Source organism: Plutella xylostella, chromosome 13 (assembly GCF_932276165.1).
Source record: "Plutella xylostella chromosome 13, ilPluXylo3.1, whole genome shotgun sequence".
Taxonomy (NCBI): Eukaryota; Metazoa; Arthropoda; class Insecta; order Lepidoptera; family Plutellidae; genus Plutella; species Plutella xylostella.
The window spans coordinates 1,037,656-1,056,748 of NC_063993.1; the positions used below are offsets into that span (position 1 = coordinate 1,037,656).

The 19,093-nt window shown below is 37.7% G+C and overlaps 2 protein-coding genes across 2 annotated transcripts; both read right to left on the reverse strand.

Moving 5' to 3' along the window:
* Positions 1 to 3,185: 3,185 nt before the first annotated feature.
* LOC105398231 (retinal rod rhodopsin-sensitive cGMP 3',5'-cyclic phosphodiesterase subunit delta) lies at positions 3,186 to 8,517 on the reverse strand. The gene is made up of 5 exons (XM_011570291.3): positions 8,317 to 8,517; positions 8,157 to 8,188; positions 6,372 to 6,523; positions 5,737 to 5,873; positions 3,186 to 4,745 (listed from the first exon to the last, which is right to left on the reverse strand). Exons 1-5 carry the CDS (start codon positions 8,385 to 8,387, stop codon positions 4,664 to 4,666), a joined length of 474 nt encoding a protein of 157 aa, XP_011568593.2. The 5' UTR covers positions 8,388 to 8,517; the 3' UTR covers positions 3,186 to 4,663.
* An 8,497-nt stretch (positions 8,518 to 17,014) lies between these two features.
* Positions 17,015 to 18,846, reverse strand: LOC105398232. The gene is made up of 2 exons (XM_011570292.3): positions 18,612 to 18,846; positions 17,015 to 17,698 (listed from the first exon to the last, which is right to left on the reverse strand). The coding sequence occupies exons 1-2, from the start codon at positions 18,751 to 18,753 to the stop codon at positions 17,127 to 17,129; spliced, it is 714 nt and encodes a 237-aa protein (XP_011568594.3). The 5' UTR covers positions 18,754 to 18,846; the 3' UTR covers positions 17,015 to 17,126.
* Positions 18,847 to 19,093: the final 247 nt, after the last annotated feature.

Genomic DNA, 19,093 nt, shown 5'->3' on the forward strand with positions numbered 1-19,093 from the left:
ACGTTTAACTCTTTCTCTTAGTAACTCGAAAGTTGCCTTGTCACAGAGATTCCCATATTTTTTATATTTCTTGTGAAATTTGAATTTTTCTTTAATTGCTTTAGAAAGAGCTCTACTATACCATGGCGGATATTGGCCAGTATAACCAGTACGTTGAGCAATATGATTATCACGAATTTGACGAGGAGCTTGCCGTAAGTTATCCACAAGATAGAGCAGGAAACGGCCGCAAGGGTCCTCGACCAATCACGATTTAAATAAATACAATTTAAAACTATTAAGAACACAGAGAAGTACGTGTACTCGTAAGGCTGGCCAAAAGAGAACTGATAAAAACAGAATAATAAGTTAAGTATTTTTCTTTTTACTCCATAGTTTGGTCTGCAAACAGTAGTTATTTGCTTGCTATGATCAGTTAGGAATGGGCATTATCGCGGCACCTATCGAAGCGTTTGAATTATGAGTTTATGTGAGGTAGCCGGGCTGTCTCACTGGCCGCCGCTCCGTGACCAGAATCATCTAGTATTTACTTCGTACATACGTACCTAGATATAAATATGTAGGTAGGTACATACATCTATCTCTTATAGTCGTTAAACTGATTTGTTCAGTGGGAAGGGAAGTAGTGGGCACCAACGAAAGTGTAATATTGTAATTTTTGCTTTATAGCGCCTGCGTTACTGCTGCTTATGTGGTCTGGTTGCAGATGCCTGAGAGGCCTCGCTTCAACATCCAGAGGTTCTGGGTTCTATCCTTTATGCAGATCCAGCGAAATCTCTCCACTCATGTCGGTTATCCATACCATTTAGTTTATGAGAGTGCCCTTAATACTGTGCAGTGTGTGCACACACCTGGGTCTTGGGCTGGGCACTATATTCCACCCCTGTCCCCTGTCCCGATGAATGTTAGGTAATATCTCAACTTCTTTGTTATATTATGTAGATACCTATACGTATACTTATTTATAGGACCACATTTGCTATCCATGTATTCACAGTTCGATTATTCTCCCCGTTCCCGAGATCCGTACCTCAAAGTGGAACGCTGTCGCAAGCGGCGGCGGCGGCGGCGGCGGCGGCGGCGCGGCAGGACGCAAGTGCGAACATTAGCATTCACGCGCACGCGCACGCCGGAAGTCGCTCAAGAAACATGGCCGCGCACTCACTACCAACATGGCGACGCACCAAACATGAATCCATAATCACCAGCCAATACTAATTTCATATCACTCCATAAGAAAAATGTGATGTAACTCTGGACCATTGCCTCGGCACAATAGCTGATCCTTGGCGACGCCTAAAAGGGCCAGCTCAAATGACCACTGAATGATAAGTAGGTTTCGTTTTGGACTAGGACGGGAAGTCATTCTGATCGCGCTGGACGTGATGTGCTTTAAATGTTTGATTGTGTTACTTGTTCGCTTCTGAGAATGCGCGACAATAAATTAATAGCATCCGTTAAGTTACGTCCTCTTTAGCCTTCGATAAGTAGGTACAGTGATGGTACCTCTATGTACCTAGTGGAGCTTTTCCACGAACTGTTACACATCCTAGAGGAAACAATTGATGATTGGGGGAGAATAGTAAATTTATAACGCACGTCTAAGTACTTACCTAGGTACATCTATGTTATTTGGAGAAAGGTAAGTACTAAGTAACAAGTTAACTACCAACAATGTACCTACCTACCTAAAGTCCGCCCTGACAAGTCCTCGGCCAGAATCTGTCATAGTCGGTGGGTCCAGGTTTTTGCCGCGCACGCTCGGTCGGCCCCGGGAAATGTCTCGACGGATGCCTCGCACCGGGACTAATCATAGAACTGGGGTTTTTTGTCGACACTCTAGCAGATGTACGGAGGTAGGTACGAGGGACGGAAGATCCTTGATTTCGTTTTGGTATTTGGCTTGCTTTTTGTTTTATGCCGTTTGTATTTTAATCTAAGTATTAATTATATTTATAGGTGCCCTGCCTACAGACTTCCCACGGCACATACCTAATGCCTAGCCTAGTGTACGAGCATGCTACCCAAACATTTTGCATTTCCATGAAACATCTGTTTATTTAAGTAATTTATTACGCGCCTGACAAGCATTTTACAATTCGGAATGATCAGATGGGACAACCCCTTCGGCAGACAAAACCGTTTTGAACACCTTTTAAAGATGTAGGCTCTAGGCACCAAGCTATTAATGTGCTACAAACTTTTTTTATGAAGTTTCAATCTGTGGTAAAGCCAGCACTCCCGATCACAATCCCCGTGTGACATTGTGACGTAGCAGTCGTGACGGCCGCGCGAGGTCGCCGACCCCGCCCCATCCGCTATCCTGCGGGTTTATTCCCATTTCGAACATCACGAGAATAGGGACCCGATACTCACCTTAGCCCTAGCGTGCTAGTTATTATTCTAAACCCTAGCTAGAAGCCACCTATTGCCTATAGGTGTATATGTACTGTTAACTCGTATCGTGTTACTTGATTAATGCCTGACATTAAAAGGTTATGTGTAGGGTGCAGGATATTGAAGTGATATTCAATGTGGACGTTATTACTAAAGTAGGTGCTATTGGTATTTTTAGATAAACAGGGCGGGTTTTGTTTGTTCATCGCATTAAGTGATCGCTGTTGCGTAGAACCTTTCCCTCTATTCGTATTAATAAGTACTCTAATGATGATAGAGCTATTAATACAGACAATATGAGCATAAGGAAACAAAAAAGGTAGGATGTTTATTAGCAAATCTAAGTATTTATTATAAGAAATCATAATAAATACCTAAGTAAGTATTTTTCAAGTCAATCAACTAATACAGGCCGCATAGATTTTAAAATAAAAAACTAACTGGCTGTTTGAGTCGTTGTCGTCGGCACGCCATAGACAAGAGTAGACGCGGGTAGCTCAGCCCACCGGAAACAGGAAACGGGCAATCAACATTGTTAAAAATATCACACATTTGGAAGTCCATCCGGTGGACTGCTGAAACTTCAGTAAAATACGCTTTTGGGTGTCTTTACTATTTTAGGGCGCATAATTTGCTGAACTGAAAGAAATGTTTTTGGTTGTTCAACTTTATTGACTGAATAAATAGGTCTGTACACATAGGATATACATTGAGTTGTGTTTAATGTTTGATTACGGGATAGTTTTCCGAGTTACATTATAAGGTTTAAATTTTTACTATTTGTGAAAGTTGTTAAGAGTTGAAATATTTTTAAATTTTAAGTTGTTTTAAGTGGGACTTCCCACTATATTAAGAATTACAAAACTACTGACTACGTCGCTAGTGCTAAACTACACACCTATCTATGTTTATCTGTAAGCATTACTGAAAACTAATACAAATTATTAGGTAATAAGTATGCTAATAATTCCAAAGTTGAATAAAAATATATCTAATTTTAACTTAGAAAGTTAGTTGTGCTAGGTTTTCCTTAACTTTAAATAATAATAAACCAAAATACGTACAATATGTGAGATCTGGGTGGGTAACCTAAACTAAAAAAATAATTGTAAGTTAAGCTAATTTATAACTAATAATTATAATGGTATGAAATAACGTAGGTATTAATTATGTAGGTATATTTAAATATAAACTATCATACAAAATCAATCAAATATATTGCATACTGTTACATATAAAGAAGCTAATCAAAATACATAGCGACTGTCTTTGTAATAATTTTAATTTATACTAGGAAACTTATAATTTTTAAATCTAATGGTTGAAAGATAATCATAAATAGATACTTTAAGATATTGTATACTTTTTCATTAATCTAAGAATACACTGTTTTATCCATTCATGGGCTAAAATAAGGTAAAGTTTAAATATAGTTAAATCAAATATGATTTTACAAAGGAGTCAAAAGAATCAAGCCAAGAATTTATTTATGTCAAAAAAATAGACTGTATAATAAAGTTCAATATTTATTAGTGGATCTTTAGAATAAATAGTTCCTTGGATCATCCAAAGATGTCATCACCACTGCGTTTGTTTCAGTTTCAGATAATACCAATTAAACAACAGAGATGGCGCTAAAACACTTCATAAAAATGATTTAAAATCATAGAAAGACCTATTACTATTAGGCTATTAAGGATTTAATATCCTATATAGACCCTGTAGTGTTTTTTTTTTAATTAATTACGCAAGTTAAAAAAAAATACATGTGGCAGTAAGTACGTTTTCCATCATGTTACAGGTAAAAGCATAAATAAAATGCAAGATTGACGTATAGGTACAGGTTAAATCATGTATCTTGACCAATGACCAACACTTTTTAGGTTTCCTTGGAGGTGAAAAATTAGACTAGGGTGGAAAGTGACAACACCGTGTGTCGCATCTTCTTGTGTCATTCGTTCATAAATACAACATGCGCTGATGCCCGTCATTTTAGTCAAGATACATGATTTCTATCATTATTTTCACCTAAGACGATTCCTGTGACAGTTCATAATTTTCTGAATTACGCACTACCAAAATCTGTGTCTATAATTTAATTTTGAAAACAACTTATACAATAAGGCGACTGACCAAATCGATAGAATTTCAATATGGGATAAGTGAAAACCGTAAATCTCAACCGTCACAGGAATCATCATAGCTGAAAAGAAGTAAATGTACGGTAATTAATGTAAATGCGTATTTACATTGTTAAAGTTAGTGTTCAGACGTAGAAGAGCCGGACGCGGGAGGTGGTGATGTGCAGGTCCCCGTCGAAGAACTTTGTCTCGATCACCACGTTGCCGCTGCGGACATATAAAAAAATATAGAGACCAAATTATAGAGGGAGTTTTCAGTTGCGAGAATAAAAGGGACACACAGTATTCATATTGGGGGAGAGCCGTATAGGTCCACATGTAAAGGGTACATATCATGTATATCTGCAGCGTTTTCTGTTACATACTTCCAATCCAATACTGCAATGAAGCCAAGTGTAAACGTCTAGATCATGGCAAAAGTGCAGACGTACTGTACGTGATACGTCGTGTATTGCCGCAGTAAGGTAGGCTTATGGAACCCACACCACTCCATGGTGTCTAATTAGTCTAATAACTGGTGGTTTCATGAGGGTGGTGGAGGGAAGAGCCAGGCTGTCTCAGGTGTTGAATTCCACTCGAGAACTCATTTACCCTAATGGTCATAGGTTTTTTGGTAATATATGGCTGGCCAAAACCACTTGGGCTGATTTTTAGAGCTATGTCAGTTATTAAGGTTCTATTATTTGTACTATTAAAAGGAAAATTATTTATTTATTTATAATATGATTTACTATAATAATTATCATAGCTGAAGACTTTAAGGAGTAACCACAGTGACTAAGAGACAAAACTTCCCAAATACAGGTGCAGTCCAACCCAGATGCATGCGCCTTACAGCCTTCTTGGCTTGACTAGATTTTGCCACCATCGCGAAAGCATTATGCCTAGTTTCACCCTCTATCACAGCTAATGAGCTAGCTATACACTTTTGTACCTTGTCAAAGCCACAAATTGCAGTCATTCATTAAAAACATTGAAGTTAGACAAGTGGTCCTCGGCCGTCCTCATCCAGCCTCTACCGGCTACCCACCTAAGGTTGTCGGTCGAGCGGGCAGGAGGGCATTCTACACTACGTTTGCCTGTTTGTGGTCTGCACTTGAGAATTCATTTATCCCAATGTTTATCGGTTCTACGGCAAATATGACCAGCCCAGTCAGCCCACTGCCACTTCAGCTTGCATGTTTTGACAGCGACTCACTTGAGCACATTAGCGGGCATCATCTGGCTCTCGGGCGCGGATTCGATCAGCGACTGCCACGTGTTGTTGGAGTTGGGGATCACGTAGCCAAACTCGAAGAACCACTCCTCCAGGCAGCGGCCCTTGAAGAGGACTTTCTGGAAAGGAGATTGGGTGGAGATTAGTGAGGATGTTACAGTTGCTGGTAGCATTGGTAGCCTAATGTTTATAACCGAGATGGCATAGATTTTTCGTTCTAGAAGTGCACAGTACAGACAATAAAGGATAAAGTCCAAAGAGCAACACAAGATTCCATCCTGGCTTTTTTAATTCATCCAGGACGGTTCTTACAGGAAGGTTAGTCTTGAGCTCTCGTGTGATAGGTATGTTTAACGCAACAAAATAAAGTGATATTAAGCGCCTGTGCATGTTGTGGACTCTAGATGATGTTCATTGGAGTTTGTATATGTTTAACTAGTTTCTAAAGTTACTGACAGGTCAAGATGTCATACATATTGCGATTGAATAGATATTCATCATTGGCTCACTGAGCAGTTAATGGTCCCAAAACTCCATTGTCAAGTACAAGCAGCCCTTCAGGTTCTGGCCACATCTCTCCTTTAGAATAACGTGAATTACTAGTCTCACAAACCAACCTGCTCCAACTTGAAATGCTCCATACTCTCGCAGGAAGTGAAGTTCATCTCGCGCGACACGACGCGGCACTTGAGGATGCGCTTCGGGACCCGCGCCTCGTGCTCGCGCGACGGGCACGACATGTCCTCGTTGTGCTGCCACAGGATCTTGCCTGGAACATGGGAGGAGCCGGGTTGAGACTAGGAATTATGTTGCATGTTGAAATGAAGGAATCATGTTACATGCTTATTAATGACCTGTTTAGCAGTTAGTTTTCAGAATAGTACATAATATAAGTCTGTATTTGTTAGAGTATAATCCTAACTAATATTATAAATGCGAAAGTAACTGTGTCTGTCTGTCTGTCTGTTACTCTTTAACGCCAAAACTACTGAACGGATTTGAATGAAATTTGGTATACATATGGTCGAGACCCCTGGGAAAGAACATAGGCTACTTTTTATCCCGGAATTCCCACGGGAAAACTTTATAAGGCGAAGCGAAGCGCGCGGGAACAGCTATATATAATATATGTTTGAAGCAGTCTGATACACACATACATCATTTTTAAATCTACTGATCACATGATGGTCTTTGATTCTGCATTTAAATATGTACGTGGGTGGTCTGAAAAGTTTCCGACCTAACATAGATACAAGATTTTTTTTCTTAAAATTTATTTTTATTCTTCTACATAGCCTGTAAAACAGTAATTAGGCGGCGCCAAAACACGGATTTATTGCGCCTAAACTGCGCCAACAGAGCATTGGAAATGTTCATTCGAACACGTCGTTGGTCTGACGTTAGCAAACGCGGCAGCCATCGCGCGGACAGCCTTCTCATGCCTAAATCTTGATTTAATATGTGATAAACACGTTTTCTGGACATTTTCATTGCCTCTGCTATCTCTCTCACTTTAATTCGGCGGTCGTCTAACACCATTTGGAGAACTTTAGTGATGTTATCGTCAGTAGTTACAGATTTTGTACGTCCCGAACGTTCATCATCTCGGAAGCTCTTACGGCCACGTTTAAATTCGGCTGCCCAAAATTTTACAGTGGTAAATGACGGTGAAGAGTCCCCGTACACAGAATCTAACTCATCTTTGATTTGCGTAGGGGTATTCCCTTTCAAAAACCAATATTTTAAGACAGCTCGATACCCGATTTTTTCAATTTTCACAGAAATGCTCACATCGACTCACTCAAACGACTGTAAAATAAAAACCACGCGTCAAAAATGGCTGAAACTTTGAAGTGTTGCTGTCAAAAGATGCACAGTTACATTCCCTGACTTTAATTGATGTGTGCTGCCATCTTCACGTTGAGGTCGGAAACTTTTCAGACCACCTACGTATGTACAATATGTGTACACCTTTCTCATTTATTCCATAAGTCTTTCATTCACCCAAAGGTTGCCTGGATGACATATCATTTTCAGCGACAAGGCCACCTATTGTGCTTACTCTTTCTTTGTAACATATTTTATGTTCTGTGTTTTTCAATACAGTTATATTGTATTGTATTGTATAATGTGTTCCCTTGCAATAAAGGATGCAAACTTTGTATATCTTTATGAAAATAGTAGGTACTACAAAGTTCTCATGGGCTTCTGTTATTCAATTGGATGGTTTCTACTATGAAAATCAAATAATTTTCGGTAAAGTGCAGTCAATTAACTAACCACAGATACAACCTTAAATGTATTCATATGTGGCAATACATACACCTACCTGGGTTGCACGAAAATCAATATCTACAGGTTTGTAATGGCTATTCTATTGTATCATTATGAAAGTTTATTACCTGTATCAGCGTCGCGCAAATTCATCCAGTTACTGTAAAAATATAGTTAGGGAAATATTTGAACAATTTTCATACACAAATTACACGTGAAATTCCTGATTTTATCAAATAAATATACAAAATATGGTCAGTTACTAAATAAAAGGTACTGAAAGGATACATTTGGAAGCCACGTAGAATGGTTTCTACGCGTTCCCTCTGCGCGTCTTCAGCGGGCAGGACCTCCGTCATGTTGAAGTACGGTTTTTTGAGAATTATCTTGATGTTTTATATAATTTTTGAGTAAAAATCCTTGCGAAAGGAAAACGGGACAGGATGGCCACTTTGGTTTTTTAGTGTTGTGACAGTTTTTTTTTTATTATAATGATTCACAGAGCACAGAATACAGAGTAAAAGTAACGTAACAAAAATTGACACAGTTGCGTAAGATACTGAATGTAATGATAAATTTTATGATAATGATTATCGGTAAATTAAGATATTTATATACTTAGATAGCACAGGGGTATAATCGTGACAGTTCTGACATTGCGAAAAAGAGACGCTTAGCTACATTAAGCGTAAGAAAGAAACGTTAAGCTGTAAATGTTTTTTGTCCTTTTTGCTGTGGCGCCTATTTACGTCAGTTCTCTGTGCCAAACAATGAAACAAATGAAAAATCTGTGCCAAACAAAGGCTGACAGTTACAACAAAATTTTCTAAATGCTATTTATTTTTGATTTGCTAGTGATTTGTGGGTGTTTATTAAGTTTATTAGACTATTATCATCACTTAGCGAGTGTGTGACATGGGTGGGTGGATTTTGTTCGGTTGTACAGAGCATATTGAACGAAAACACGATGGAATGATGGATGAGATATATTTTCACATGTAAGTAGATACTATCAAGTTTAACAAGCTTACATTCATCATAGTACTATCTATTGGCTCGATTTTAATATAAAACGATACTAATTTTAATACTGTAAGGTCTTTTAGTATCAGTTTTAAGTAAAAATTACGAGGTACCATATCATAACAAATCACATGGTGTTGCAAGTTATTGAAAATTTATTTTACCCACAAATATTATAGTATGCAAAGAAAATACTAGAAATTGTAACGGACTCGGGTTGGGTTTACAAATGGGGCGCACGAATTCGGTTTTTGTGAAGATTGTATTTTGTAGAAGTCATTCTCCTCTTTCAAATGAGGTGCCTCTCATTGTGAGGAAACGTTCGTTTCTTTTTTTTTCTTCCATGTGTGATTTCTTCTGTATAATATAAAGTTTATTGTATTGATACGAAATACGTGTTTCCTTTAAAAAAAACCCCATCACATATTTGGCCCACGATTATAATGCTCATGCTCATCCATTTATCTCTTTCATAGGTTTCCGAAAGAAAAAAAAATATCAAGAAAATGGATAGACATTACCGGTCGCACAAATTGGGAACCAAGGAAACATACAAAAATTGTGTTCGGCACATTTTGAAGAGGATTGTTTCGATTGGACGAAGACAATGAATTATACAATCCACTCAGTTTGTGTATATTAAATAATTATATTGAAATCAAATAAGTATGAGTAAAGTTTTTTTTCTTATATCGTCGGTTGACAGGAAAAACTCACTAAGGCTGATTTTTCAATATTCAGATAAATGTTATCTGGGTAATACAAACATTGAGAAACATTGAGACGCAACAGCATCAAAATTATTTCCCAGCAAAACTTTTGTCTGGCTATTGAAAAATTAGCCTTTAGTGTCTTTTTCCTATCAACCGACGATATACTCAAGTTTTGTTTTTGTTATTATGATAAGTTAAATTTCCCCATATTTAGGTTTTATTTTTTTGTCGGCAACATCTATGGTTTGAGTGAGAAAGAGAATAGTGCACACGGCGATTGCGAATCTATTTGTAGTTGATCTGAGTTAGATAGAGATATTTTTTTTTTATTTATTTATTTTAATAACTGAACAAACAGCCAAACAAACAATGATTAAATACATTTGACACAAATAATAAGGCCTACAGTTCAGATAGATTAACTAATTATTTATAAACTATGCGTTAACAGAACAGCTTATTAAATTATAAACGTAAGTAATTTTACTTAACTATAAGTAATAAGAGAGAACACACATATAGAAAGGCAATTGAAGTGCTTATCTTTACATTTAAATTTAAGAATAATTATTTAAGTTTAATTGCGTTTACATTATATTAATAGGTAAATGTAGTCACACACGCCTTATTTATTTATGGAGTTATAGGTGAGAATTTATACATAAAAAAAAAAAATATATATCATATTAGTTATGTCAATTTATGCAACAAAAATACCTATAGGTTTATAGCAGGTAACTATACTAACATGGTATAATAGTAGGTAAGTAACAAGTTCACAGCAAATTTTTATTATGTACTATCCTGGGTAAATAACATTTGTTTGATTTTACTTTTGTAAGCAGCATAAGAATTGCCAAATATTTCGACACACGATAGTTTTGTATTATATAAATTACAGGCACGTCTAATAAATGAATTTCGGGTGTAGTTTGTTCTAGCACGGGAGATATGAAACAAAACATGTTTTTATTTCGAAGTCGGAGACTAGGAACTCGATATTTTATACGTTCTACTAACGGAGGTGAGTTAAGTTGACCCTGTATTATTTTGAAAAGTACAGATGCGTCAATTGCTTGACGTCTTGAGCAAAGAGATTGAACATTGTATCTTTTCAAGCAAGATTTGTAATTGTCAAACTGGTTTCGATTACGATAGTCTAGGCACTTGAGGAATTTGTTTTGTAAGTTTTCAATACGATCGTTATGTTTAGCGTAAAGAGGATACCAAACTGAGCTACCAAATTCCAAGATGCTCCTTACGAAGCTGTAGTATAAAGTTTTATATGTATTGGGGTTATGAAAAGGTTTACCCATTCTTAAAATAAAACCTAATCTTTGAAACGCCTTTTTTAATATTTTATCAATGTGGGGAATAAAGGTCAGTTTTGAATCAATAGTAACGCCTAGATCACGGATTTCTGTTACTTTTTCAAGCGTGACGTCTAAGAGATTATAATCGAATTCATAAAGTTTTCTTTTACGTGAGAATGTTATAGAAAAGCATTTTTTTGGATTTAAGTACAGGCTATTTTCATTACAGTAGTTTTGAACGCTATTCAAATCGCTTTGGAGTAGCTGACAATCATTTGAAGAGTTAATTTGTTTGAAGATTTTGGCATCATCCGCGTACAATAGATGATTAGAAAACTTAATGGATGATCCTATATCATTTATGTAAAGTATAAAAAGCAAGGGGCCCAGGTGGGACCCTTGTGGGACACCAGAACTTACTATTTGGTAATCTGAAACAAACCCTTTAAGAGCTACAGCCTGCATGCGATTTTCCAAATAGGAGAGCAACCACCGGAAGAGGTCGCCGTGTATACCGATCTCCCACAATTTCGACAGTAGCGTAAAGTGACTTATTTTATCAAAAGCTTTGGAGAAATCAGTATACACGGCGTCCACCTGTGCGTTTTTATCCATAGACTCAAGAACAGATTCAGTAAAAGTTAATAGATTTGTGTCCACACTTTTACCCACACGAAAGCCATGTTGAGTGTCGGAAATAAAATTGGAGGTTAATTTTGACAACTGGTTTGTTACAATCTTTTCAAAAATTTTGGCAAAAATATTTAATTTAGATATTGGCCGATAATCAGCAATGTTCCGTTCATCACCTTTTTTCGGTATTGGTGTGATAAGAGCATATTTCCATAGTGAAGGGAAAATTCCTTCTTGAATTGATTTAGTAAATATTAAGAAAAGTGCTTTGCTAAGAGTCGGGGCACATTTACGAATAAAGACTGGATGTATACCATCTGGCCCTGCACCTTTATTAGTATCCACGGATTTCAAAGCTGTGAGAATAACGTTTTCGTCTAAATGTATTGTATTTATGTCAAGAATTGCTGATGATGATGATGATGATGGAAGATTAAGAGCGTTGTGCAATGGTGTTGAACTTGGTTCGAAAACAGAGTTAAAATGTTCACTGAATAAATCACATGATATATGAAGTAGATATTAGTATTCATTGTTCTTATAGGTGCCTACTATTTCTTCACGAAAACTAATAAGTTACTACCACGCCATCTGTTCTTAAATACAATGAACTAGTTAACACGTGAGCAGTTCTAACCATGTTCTAACGAAGTTGCTAGGATGTTTTAGTTTTTTAAGTCACCGTTAAGTGCATCTGTTTGATCTGTTTCTGATCAAGATGACGTTAGTCACATAATTATTTCACATCAAATACACATCCGGTATATTATGTCGCCTCCCCTACAGGATTGCTCTTCTTTACAGCCTCTGAAGATGTTCCCTTCTTCCCTCTACAAGTTTACACCATACCCCATAGCATAGCATAGACGCCCAAAGTTAGTGAAGCACACGGTGCGTTGAGGCGCGTCGTACCGCAAAGTTTACGTCTTGTGATTTTGCTATGCGAAATATTTGCGTTGCAGCGCCGCCGCCGCGCCGTGTCGTAAGGTCCGCTTTGCGACTCGTGTGAGTCATTTTGTACGATTCCACTAAAACAATAATTTTTCCTTCCCTCATTCTTCCACAATTCGGTAAAGAGCTTCTAATACACTTTTTATTTAGTTACCTATTTTTGGTAAGTAGGTAGGTACATAAATAGTTTTTATACTTACTTACTTACGATATAACACATTACTTATACGAGTACTTAGTACTTATAACTACTTGTAACAACTATCATTTTATTTTACTCTTTCGGAGGTGCGGCGGGCGATACGGCCATTTTTCTCACACTAGGGGTTAATAAAACTGCTGTTTCAGCGGAAAGATGACTCAATCGATGCTCTCCGCATAAAATAAATTGGAATATCTCTCGACTCGGACCGAGAACAGATTTATAACATGTAAAGAGAGTCCCTAAGGACCTCATGCGTGAGAATTTATTGTTTTCACATAGTTCTCAAAGAATTTCCGCCCATTTGGACCCAAGGGGCTCCACTTATAGCACAGGGTGCTCTTGAGTGTAGGAGAAGTGGGCTGGAGTACTAGTCTTAATGGAAAACTATCACTTTTATTATTCTTAGTAGATACTAAGTACATATACATTACATTTAATACATAGGTATGTGAAGAGAGTTACAAAGATTACACCTTCTTTCGTTGAAGTATTAGTTAACTATCACGGATAAATCGTGATGATGAGATGGCCTACCATATACCTAACCCGGGTTCGGGTTCATATCACGACCGGAGTCACGTTTATGTTTCCAGTACATGAGTACAGCATCAGTTTTGTTCATCAATGTTCACACTTAAAGATAAAAAAATAATAATATTTAATTAAGTATTAAGTACAACTTATAATAAAATAAACGCTCTATTCTTTGTTTTCGTGTCTTCAGTTCAAGGTAAGGTAATTCGACAATATAATTACTTAGGTATTTACTCATATACTGTTTTCCCCGTGATACAGGTAGTACCTAGCTGTATAAGTAAATTACGTACCTAGGTACCTATTATAATATACTCACTTACCTATTTGAAAGGCCAGTTACTTTGAGTACCTAACTTAACTAGCTCAACCTCTTAGCTCTTAGCTAACTACTTAGGAAGGTACTTTATTTAATTAGTGAAAATAAATCTGCAGGTTCATCAAATGAGTACTTGAAGCAAAAAGTACTTAACTATATAAAAGTGATAATTACTTACTTACCCCCCAAATATACTGATGCTTTATATTATGTATCAGTTAAATTCCCACCATCCTGTAGGTTTAATAATAATACGTTCGGCTCGAAGAAAGCCTAAACTTTAGGCTCTACTAGCGCGAAAGTATATAGTGAAGTCTAGCCTATCTGTAACAAAAGTTAAACCATCTTCAAATACCGAGAGCTGTCTTATTCGGTTATAAATGTATTAATAATTAAATGGCCCCTGCATTTGAAACTTCTGTGAATAAATTAATCAAGCCACGTTTCTTATTGCCTTCTCTGGCTGTTAAGTCCTCTCTCAGAGCTTTAGATAAATAGCTTTTGTTTTGTTAGGGTAATCAGAGTCACGCCCTGACGTCGTCCGCTATACATTTATGTATTTCCTGTGAAAACTGTCAGAGATCCGTTTAATTGTCTGTTTCTCTGATTAATTAATGAAGGTAATTTAATGAATTCAGATGTCCTCTTAATCCTTGATTCTGAAAATGTCATGTTCTTCAATGCGTAGGTAGGTACTTATACTTAGTCGTTGATTTTCACCGATTTTCCTTCCTTCTTATTTATGTGACTTGAATTATATTTTTGTATCTTGTTGGTGGCTGATTAGGGAATCCTTACTTGTGATGAAAATACTTGACTAAAGAAAATATGTAGGTAGTCTCTTCACTTACTCTTTACAGGTCTGTTGGCAGATACGAAGCATCCCTATTCCTAGAAAATTAATTACGTAACTTGGGTCTTAGCTGTGAAAAGAAAATAAAGGCATTAGTAAGCCAAGTGCCTATGTAGTTATATAAAATCTATTCCGCTTAATGGAACGAATAGAAAAAGCGAATAGGATTTCTAATAACTGCTGGTGCTGCTTACTATTTCTTGCTCCCAAATGGCCCGATCAATAAACGGCCAAATTACTCGTAAATATATCTTTCCCCATACAATATGTACATAAGATATTATAAAGAGAGATGGATTGGCCGCACAAAAACACGATCGCATTAGGTACACGCTTCTGTTCTTGTATCAAACATATATTATTTTTCGACATCAAAGAGCGGACCCGGAGGATCCTCCGTCAACAAACTTGGTAAGCTTGTAAATCTTAGAACAAAAGTAATCTGTCAAGACTTATTTGTGGCCCAAACTTTCGGCCTTGTGTAAATAAAAGGTTATTTTAGGGTTAAAAGCGGCCAACGCAGACTGCATGGTGAGTGGAGTGGCGTGGAGGAGACGTGGCGTGGAGGAGACGTGGCTCGATGTTGTCGCTCCTCGTCTAAAATATTAAACGCAACCATTCGTCAGCCGTCACTCACTAAAATTGACTGAAAGAGTGAATAGAGTCGCTGTTTCTACAAAACTGTTGGTTATGAAACTAAAATAATAAGGGAGAATCTTTAAACCCCGACTGAGTAGTTTTAGTTGACTCTCATCAAGAATAAATCCATTTTACAACAAATACCCACTTCAGTAACTTTAAAAAAATCTTTCTAAGAAAATCATTTTGAAATATCACCTCTTGAAGACGTAAAATAGGTCCACAAGAAATTCATTTCCACGTTCGTCGTTCGAAGTGATGATGCTAACGGGTAAATATAGTCAGAAGCTAGCTATACACCGACATCGACATTACATGTACAACTTGACCTACTGAAAATTTGTATCGTGGGTGTTAAACCCCTTGACTTGTCGCTCATATACTGTGGCTATAGGCTTCACCACAAGCGTAGGTATGTATGTACTCTACGTGCCATTTAGAAGCCACCTGTGGCACTAATCCTCAACTCACGCGCCTATCACGCACGACTCACCCGTCTCGCACTCGACTAGGTAGGTACCTGACCCGAAGCTTCCTGTAACTGATACTAGGTGGCGTTGTATGCACTTGCCACTAGTAACCCTATAGGTACGAACTCCCTGTCCGCTTTGATTTATAAACATCGTGCACTTGAGAATGTCATTGGTGCACAAGTTTTCGTGTTGTTTTCGATCGTTGGATTATCGTTTTGTTTTGTTTTTTGGAGTCCCATAGAATAGAATACGCATTATTTTGCACCATGAAAGAAAGAATTACAGCAGTACAAAAAGGCGGTCATATTATATTTTTCATTAGTAGTAAGTTCGGAGCCTGAAAACATCATGATCAGCCGTCCAACTTCACTTGTCCAACCAGTCGAAGTGTATAAAGTAACTACATATATTTTTGCCCATATTTGATTTATCGGACGCTATGTACGCCACACCAGTCATTATAAAAGGCCTAAGTATAATGTTTAAACGTAGACAGACTAGTTATTATTCTGTGACAGTTTACAGTGCACAAACTACAACATTATGCGATGCCGTGCGGGGGTCTATTCTAGTAATCCACGGTGCTTCAGCAGCCGACATCCCTGACGGCAGTTAATAGCCGAGCACACACCGTGAGCGGCTCAAGTGACGGCTGGCGCTAAGCTCACCCTGTATAGCTGTATCATACATCCTGTATAGTGGTATCTTGCACCCTGGTTACGGAAGTGGGGCAAAAGTCGAAGAAACCCTGGAAACAGGTGGGCTATTCAGGCTGAAGACCTGTTTTTTAGGCAATGGAGAGCGGAGGTAGGTATTTTAAGTAATACCATGTACTTAATACTAAACTTGCAAAGGGTGTTTTCAGTTAGTATACCATAAAGTTACCCCTTAGATATTCGGCCTAAGTACTTAACTAACTTTATAATTATGCATCACGGGGCATCACTAAGTAAGTAGGTATTTAAAAAATAACTAAATATTAGTAAGTAAGTAGGATTATGAATTGTTAGTGAACAAAGAACGTCTATTGCCTCCCCAAAGTGCTCTATCCTTCAGACGGGGCCTGTAAAAGTTTTCCAATATCTCCAATGACATCTCCCTAGCAGGGATTACACGAAAAACTAGCAATTCCTTCAGATATAATTTCATTATCACTGATTGTCGTCAAAGGAGGCATAAAGGAATCCCCGTGAGACAGAAAAACTTCGCCATCTATCGGTAGCGGTAGGTATCACTCACTGCCGGGGCCCGTTTCATAAAACTAACATTTGTAATTAGGCTTAGTAAATAAGGCAGAATAGGTAATTAATTAATTGAAACGTCCAATAAGTTAGTATTCAACTTTTTGTGTAATCTTATTATTTAAATCTCGTAATTAGCACTTAAAAATACTATTCGATACATATCTATATGTGATGGCTATCAAAATGTATAATATGTCTTCAGTAATCTTCCTCCTCCTTGATAAATATTACTGAATTTTGAGGTATGTGGCTTTCTGCAGAATCATTCGCATAAGCAGGTGATTCGGCAGTACTATTCGAATTTTCAGTATTGTTGCACAATCTCAATTCAAAATCTGAAAACAGCTTGGCCAATTCAAGCTTGACCATGGCTTGCTCCCGCTGGGGAAACTTTTTAAACGTGTCAGCATAAGTGAGAAACAAATTATCTATCACATCGAGTTTCCTCTCGTTTTGTTTTTCTTCGAAATATTTAATGATCCTTTCGATTCCATCATCATCGCTTCCGTTACTTTGCAGAGGTCTCTTTCTGTGTCTTTGGTCGTTGTCGGTGGTTGGCATCGTGTTGTGTGACTCTATAGCGTTTGTGATTCCTGTATTAGTGTCGGTTTTGCGGATCTTGCGTGGTTTACCCGAATGATACTTGTCCAAGAATGCAAGACGTGACCCCCAGATATAGGGGCCGCCGGTGCCTTTCGACTCTTTGATTAGTTTTTTGTGCTTGGCGTATCCGTCTCTTACTGTCCTCCATTTGTTTTTAACGGCTATTCCTGCAAAAAATTAAATAATTAGGTACTTACTACTTAGTAGGTGAATAGAATAAAAGTAGAGAAGTTAAATTAAAAAATAAAAATTCTTTATTAAAAAATATTCCGTCATCAGCTATTCAAGAGCTGATGTCGGAAATCAGGAAGTTTATCAGTCCTTCATCCGCTAGAAAATTCAAACAGCTGAACTATTTTTGACAAAACATGGCTAAGATCACAAGAACAGAGGTAACATTACTTATAAGTCAAAAAATAAACATAAAATCGGTTCAGCCGTTTGGGAGCTAAGCAACCACAGGTAGACTTTAAACTTATATCACCCCTCTTTATCCGTCGGGTTTTAAAAAAATGAAAAAGATCTAACACAAATATTTCATTCAAGACATTACTTTTATCCAATGATTTCAAAAGGACGCACGCAGTAATCCTAACTAATATTATAAATGCGAAAGTAACTGTGTCTGTCTGTCTGTCTGTTACTCTTTCACGCCAAAACTACTGAACGGATTTGAATGAAATTTGGTACACATACGGTCTAGACCCTGGGAAAGAACATAGGCTACTTTTTATCCCGGAATTCCCACGGGAAAACTTTTTAAGGAGAAGCGAAGCGCGCGGGAACAGCTAGTATAATATATATGTCAATGCTTTTATCTATGAATCTTTTATGCAGAGAATACAGACTGAAATTGAATCTACACGAACCGATGAATCATCAATTTATCATAATGTACTTATAACATAACATAAATACCATGCGACACAAGTCACACGAGTGGAGTAGCATTGCAGTGGCAGACTCTGAGCTATATACAATCAAAGTGAGATAGCAATAGCATCTGCCGCCAAAACACACACGTACATACACACACACGCACAAATAATGGAATAAATAAACAAAATTTAAAGCACTTACCAGTTTCATTAATCTCTTTCCCTATGGACTGCCAAACCTCCGTCTTTAAGCTGGCATTTTTAAACTGCGGATGACTTATATCGTACAGGTAAACATGGCTGCGGACCAGTTCGATTATCCTCTCTATTTTGTCGTTGTCCATTTTGTAAAATACAAGAGTCTGTTCGTAAAACTGCTGCGCGACGCGACGGTGACGTGCGCCCTGCGTGACCGACGCTTGAGTACTAAATACGACGCTAGACAGAGACAGCGAGCGTGGCGCGACCGTAGCGTGATCGCTGGTAAAAATACAGCGCGATGCAGACGCTAAATGGCGAGGCCCCATTGGTGCGTTGCGTTGTCATTGCCGTACATTTTTATAGCCGTTCCTTTGGGACACAACGCGATGCGCGACGAAATGCAGCGGAACGCACAAATGGGCCTTCACCCAAACTGGCAACGTCGCGTCGTCGTCGCACTCGCCTTCACACGCACACAAAGAA